This window comes from Aedes aegypti, chromosome 3 (genome assembly GCF_002204515.2).
Source record: "Aedes aegypti strain LVP_AGWG chromosome 3, AaegL5.0 Primary Assembly, whole genome shotgun sequence".
NCBI classification, from domain to species: Eukaryota; Metazoa; Arthropoda; class Insecta; order Diptera; family Culicidae; genus Aedes; species Aedes aegypti.
Window position 1 is genome coordinate 406,869,836 of NC_035109.1, and position 6,152 is coordinate 406,875,987.

The 6,152-nt window shown below is 40.7% G+C and overlaps 1 protein-coding gene across 1 annotated transcript; it reads left to right on the plus strand.

Annotated features, from left to right (window-relative positions):
* On the plus strand, window positions 1–5,835 carry LOC5568594 (uncharacterized serine-rich protein C215.13). The gene is made up of 3 exons (XM_001652376.2): window positions 1–1,066; window positions 1,137–1,460; window positions 1,569–5,835. Exons 1-3 carry the CDS (start codon window positions 1,027–1,029, stop codon window positions 2,171–2,173), a joined length of 969 nt encoding a protein of 322 aa, XP_001652426.2. The 5' UTR covers window positions 1–1,026; the 3' UTR covers window positions 2,174–5,835.
* The last annotated feature ends 317 nt before the right edge of the window (window positions 5,836–6,152 follow it).

Genomic DNA, 6,152 nt, shown 5'->3' on the forward strand with positions numbered 1-6,152 from the left:
GAGTGCCCGCAACGCAAACTATTGCGTTTCGCGCAAGTCAAAATACTATAGTGACCATACTGCCATCGCTTCTGGACGACGGTCGGTTTGGCCAAGTAGATTACCAGTAGTAGCAGCAGGAGGATAAAGAGAGAGAAAACAAAACAATCAAGTGAAGTCTCACAATTTGTACAGTCCCTTTCGGAGAGAGGTTCGTTGTCTCCGTTCGGTTTTTTTTTTTCAGAGCTTGTCCAAAGTCTGAGGCACAGAAATTTCCACTTCGTCTTGCGCTGAATCTTGTGTGTTGCTGTTTGGGCTAAAAGTGCTTTGTTGCTTTTGCCGAAATTGCTCAAATTTTGCCGACCGTTGGCTGTGCTTTGTGGGTTGCTGCGATCGACACTAGGCTTGTTGTTGCGGATGATTGGTTGTCGAAATTGCTTCAGATCAAATCTTTCAGTTCGATCGTCCAAGTGAAAGGCAGAGAAAAGAAAATTTTTCTTTGCTGCAGCTCACAAAAGAATAGAAAAGAAGCAAGCAAGACAAGGAAAGTCTCGATCGAAGCGCAAGAAAGAGAAAAGATCACGATCTTTCGGTCAAAGTGGACAGTGTGTAGAGCGAAAGAAAAAAAAGAAACAAGGCAGTGTTTGTGTGTGCTGGTACTTGGTGCAGAAGGAAGAAGAAGATTTCATTTTGACATTTTGATTTATCTTTCGCTTCTCTCGCATGTTGTGAGACATTTGCTGTGCTGCTTGAAAAGCAGTTTTTATGTTGGTTTTGGAGTTTATCGTGGCGAGTTCTGGCTTGATTAGTTGCTGAAAAGTGAAACTAGTTTGTGGTTTCGCCGGTGGAAGTGTTAGAAATCAAGGTTCTTACTACAGTTGGCTGCTACGGTAACCGAAAACGACTCGGCTACTGCGTGACAGCTCGGCACGTACAACACTTCTATGAGCAGTGGTGACCGCGGGAGGCGGGGAGTATCTCTTTTTCTGGCAACTCGGTACCCCAAAGGCAGCAACACTGAAGAAGTTAGTGCAAACACGTCTCAATATGATCCGAGATCCGGGTGCCGGTCCTCACGAAAGTCCAGGTAACTGTGGAGGATGAGATGAAGTTTTAAGATAGCATAAATGTTTATATTATTGTCCATGTCTTTCCAGAACCGCAACCGTCGATCAAATATGAACGGATTGTATATGACACGCACCGACCGCAAATGCCTGTGGCAGTACATGCGGTCACTCCAATGGAACTGGATCCGGAAACCCCGCTGGACATGACCGTGCGCCGGAAGGACTCGTCGGATCGACAGCCCGAGGTGAACACCACCGGATCGCCCGCGGCAGCTGACCAACAGCACAGCTCCAACGCAGGCGGCGGAAATGGCAGTGATGCGCCAATCAATCTAAACACACGTCCCAGTGTGATAACGAAAGCGCCTCCGCCGCCAATCAAGAAGCGCATCAGCAGTATGCATAGCAATGGTAAGGGGAAAGCTAGTAGGCGGTGTCGGAAAATGGTTGTATTTCGCAATTGTCCTAGCAATCGCCTGCTATGATTGTGATATTTTTATAAACTTATGTCGATTTTAGGTGAAATAGTGATAAAAAGCGCTGTGGGTGATAATCTTTCTCCGGTCAACTGTGACGTTTTCATCGAGGAACACTTCCGGAGATCGCTAGGTAATACTTATGCTTCCATCTATGGAAATAACAACAATAATCAGCAGAAAAGCAGTGGCAGTGATACCAGAAACAGTAGTACTAGCAGCAGTAGCAGTATTAGCAGTAGTTCAAGCAATAGTAGCAGCAACAGTGTCGGCTTGAGCACTAACAGTAGCTCCAGTGGAATCAGCAGTGTTGCCAGTATGGTTCCCATCGGTACCAGTAGCAGTGCCGGCAGTCTCATTGGAAACAGCGTTAACTTCAACGTTAACAGCCACCTTGTAAGCGTAAGTCCTATTGTTAGGCACAATAATGTAATCCCACCGGCAGTTGAGATCTCACCGTTGCTTAAGGTAAAAGCTGAACCGGGATTAGTTCAGCCACTCGTTCGACCAGAGCTTAAGGTCAAAGCTGAACTAGGCACCGTGCAGCACGTTAGGCCCGACTCTGAGGAAGAGGTCGACGATCATTTTGCTAAGGCTCTTGGAAATGACACATGGAAAATGATACAAGAGAAGAAGAGGAACCTTTGAGCAATGGAAAAACCAGCTTTCTTTAGACTCATACAATGTTGGTTGGTAATATATTTAGGCAATATTAAGGTTCACTCGTAAGAAACCCGGTGTGGAAGCCTGAAAAGTAATATGCAACAACAACAACAATCGTGCGCTCTTTTTTATTAGTGAAAGTATCAGATTAACGTTAGAATGTACACAGTAAAAAAAAACTACAAGCAACATTGGTGGTGCCTCGAAAACTCGCCGAGATTACACACAGAGAGAGTCCAAGACTAGACTTTTTTGCGAGGCACGCGTGCGTTCCGTCGTGTCCGGTCGGAGAGAACGGTCAATTGTTAACACATTTATACCATTTTTGAGAGAATCAAAACAACCACTCGTACTATATTTACTAATGCTGATGTCTGTGTTAGGAACGCTTCTCTTTTTATTATTATCATTTTTTTTAAATATAAATAGTCACTTGTTTAAAACGAGCGCATTTACTAATTCCTTGTTGTTTGTTGTAAATGATATTTTTTGTTCCTGATATAGGTGTTTTCCGATCCTTTCGTTTAGTGAATTCCTTCTTTTTAGATGGTTGGTGGTTCTTGTAGTGGGAAGAGAGATCAAATAAGGGCTTTCTTTAGTTGACAATCAGTTGAAAATTTACATCTCTTCATTAAGTAGATAGAAGTATCAATCATTACGACAGTACATAATCCTGAAAATCTCAGTCGGAATGATTTTTAGTGGTTTGATTAGAGCATGAATAAACCTAAAGGCGATTACTACTTCCAGAGCCATGCACGACCGCATTTTCGTAGCCAAGTGTAGGTTCAATCGGCTTTAAGAAGACGAGAAGCTACATCGAATTTGGATGTAACTGATCACGAAACCGAGCTAAACAGTAGATTTGCAGAAATCTACTGTCCATAAATGTTTGATGTAGAACTATTATAGAAACACTGTCATTTGGATCTACTTCATCGGTGAATCAGAATAAAACTGGAGGGCGTCGTTGTGAAGAGTCCTGATGTCGTTATCGATGGTCAAGAATCTTGTAAGAATCTCTCGAACGACCCAATGACTTGTTAGGAAAAGCTTCTGGAGCTACATCCGCTCTCTTGATATAAGCTGGCAGCTTTCCAAGGTTCCAAGCTGTGCCTCAACCTGCGAAATCTCCCTCGTTATCTTCAAGGCCAGCAAGCAGTCAAGAGCTTATAACAGGCTTGAGAACCCAGAATTGGATAATTTCTGCTCTCATCTCATGTACTGAATGTAGAGAGATCTTCGGACATCAGTAGCCACAACTTGAAGGATTTGCCATCGATTCTTGATACGATGTTCAGCCTGAAATCCACATTGAAATAACGCAAAGAACGCATACCTCCCTGGAGTCATAGAGGATATTTTTATCAGTATTCCTCTAAAAATTTTTGCAAGTACCTTCCGGAGTATTTTAGAAATTCCTCTAATAATTTCAATCAAGATTTCTACAAAAATGTTTCAAATTTCTTACAAGGATTTATCCATGATTTCCTACAGAGATTCCTCCAAGAACTCCTTCAACAATTTCGCAAAGTGTTCGTCCAGGTATTCTAAATAAAGGTCAACAATGCCAGCGTTTCTTGTGAGATAAATATGTGATCTATGTCCATTGGGTTCTGCTACTCACCTGAAGCTATATGAAGAACAATATATTAATAGATAGTAATGCAACATGCAATATTATCACCGAGAGCAGACGAACTATTTCTGAAGACACGCTGCGTAGATGATAAGCTCAGCTGGCGAAAAGCTGACGAAGTAGCTGAACAGCGAACAAAGGGAGGATTATACGCTAGCAAAATATTGACCAAAATAAAGAATAATGTAAGCCTTGCTATGAAATTAGATTTTTGGTTTTAAGTGCTCTGAGTCTAAACCTTCTGGAAGCAGAACTGTTTCAAAATCAATGTCTGGGAGTACTTTCTGATACATGAGATGATGCTAAGCTATTTTGCCGTAAAATCGACAACGTAATTCAATTAAGGCTCAAGAATCCATCATTCAATCATCAGCAATCATCAAAAATGAAAAAACAGTTTTTTTTCGCTCAAATTTAATGAAATCCTCATGAAAATCTATCAATGTATTACAGATAGCAGTCAAAAGATCTAGATCACTAAATCAATTTGAAATTATAATAGTAACCAGGGATACTTCCAAGATTTTTTCCAGAAATTGCGTCACAATATTATTGCACAATGTTCATCGCAAATTCACGGATTTAGAACTCAATCTATAAAACCAAATTCTTAGCATGCTGTCACAAATTCGCCCAGAAGTTTCCGTATGATAAACATTGATTGCTCCGTTAGAAATTTTGCTTGAAATCCTTTCCAAATTAATGCCAATTTGTTTCTATCTGATTATGTGCTTTCCGAAAGTGTACGAAAAATTCCTGTATTATCTTCTAAAATTTGTACGTTTTTTAACTTTTTAATCGAGTGTATCACTGAAAACTATTCCAAAATATTCATTGACTTAAGTTCAAAACGAGAATTCATCCGATCACTTATCGTTTTACATTCAATCTTCAATCAATTATTTTAATTTACGCAACATTTTTGTGGTTTCAAAAACGTGTAACTAAGTTGCATGACTATGCTTGGAATACGGAATATAGCACTTTCATACAAGAATAGGTTGGATTTTGAAGAAGGTATATTTCTTACGCTAGTCCACAGTTTGCTTAGACTTTTTTTTCTCATCGAAGTAGGCGAAGCCTCAGAGCACTTCTTTCGAAACATCCGAAGCCAAGAATGTGCATGTGCACGAAGCGTGCAATCAATTCGACTGCGAAATGTGAGAAACGCAAACGCTTGTCCCGCCTACCTTGTTATTGCCCCCCCAAACCATTTCGCCGAAGCATTCCAAATTTAGTCTTCTGTTGGGATAACGTTTGATCCTATTTACTGAAAAAAAAATAACGCTATAACCTTTCACCAACCACATCCGATCCGTAGCTGCACTGCGACACGTTCCTAGAATTGACCGGCAAACTCACGCAGAACAAATCTTCGCCTTCAGTACTGATTTCGAATGGTGCTAGAGTGTATCGAATGCCATCTACTCACCTTTGGAAGCCAGTACTTAGGAAGATTAACCAATTGCACCTCTTGTTCAATCGATGCCCACAGTTTGATCTCATCTCTCTGCGAGTTTACCCTATCTCTTCAGAAAACAAAAATCCACCAGCTTCCTTAGATTCGATGATATTTTCGCGCGACTTATCTCACACTTGCAATCAAACAATCAAAAGAGTCGACTCCACGGGAAACCGTTGATCTTAGCAATCCTTTTTTCTGTCTTTTTTATACATGTTCACCCTTTGTAATAGGTAATCGAAAACCGATCGAATTAGTATCTCTTTTACAATCGAAAAAAGGGGACGCGATTTTATAATGTCTCAGATATTTTAATTTTTCTTATTTTTGCTTTTTATATGATTACGATCGGTTAATCTTAGTAATAAGTTTTAATACAAGAAAATCCTTTAAAAATTAAACAAAAAAAACAATAACAACTTCACACACAAAAGCAACTAGTGAGTTGTATCATCCATTGGGTTGAAAGTATCGTTACGTAAATGTAAAGTTCTCGATGAAAAAGTAATAAATATTTTTGTGATAGAAACTTCCTTGAACGATAAACACTGGTTTCAACTCCCTGAACTGCACTGGTAATCCACCGAACGTCAACAGGTATCCGAATGCCCTGAACTCAATGTCTAGACCAGACCACCGCCAACTGACGACTGCGGTGAGCTGGCTGCGCAAAGGTGGGTTTAAATGAAACTTAGATGTTACAGGTGACAAATCTAGAACAAAAAGACATCCGATATAATATCAGCCGCCGGATCACCGCTCATGTGCATACGCACATACCTTCGGAGGAATCACTTCAATGTCGGGCGCTGTCTCTCTTGTTTTCTGTGTTCATACGACCTGTGGCGCACACATCCATCGAC

What these genes read in the sequence shown, in the direction of transcription:
- LOC5568594 (XM_001652376.2), top strand. Translation starts at nt 1,027, where the DNA reads ATGATCCGAGATCCGGGTGCCGGTCCTCACGAAAGTCCAG. An exon ending in CGGTCCTCACGAAAGTCCAG is followed by an intron (nt 1,067 to 1,136) that starts GTAACTGTGGAG and finishes ATGTCTTTCCAG; the next exon opens with AACCGCAACCGTCGATCAAA. An exon ending in CAGCAGTATGCATAGCAATG is followed by an intron (nt 1,461 to 1,568) that starts GTAAGGGGAAAG and finishes TGTCGATTTTAG; the next exon opens with GTGAAATAGTGATAAAAAGC.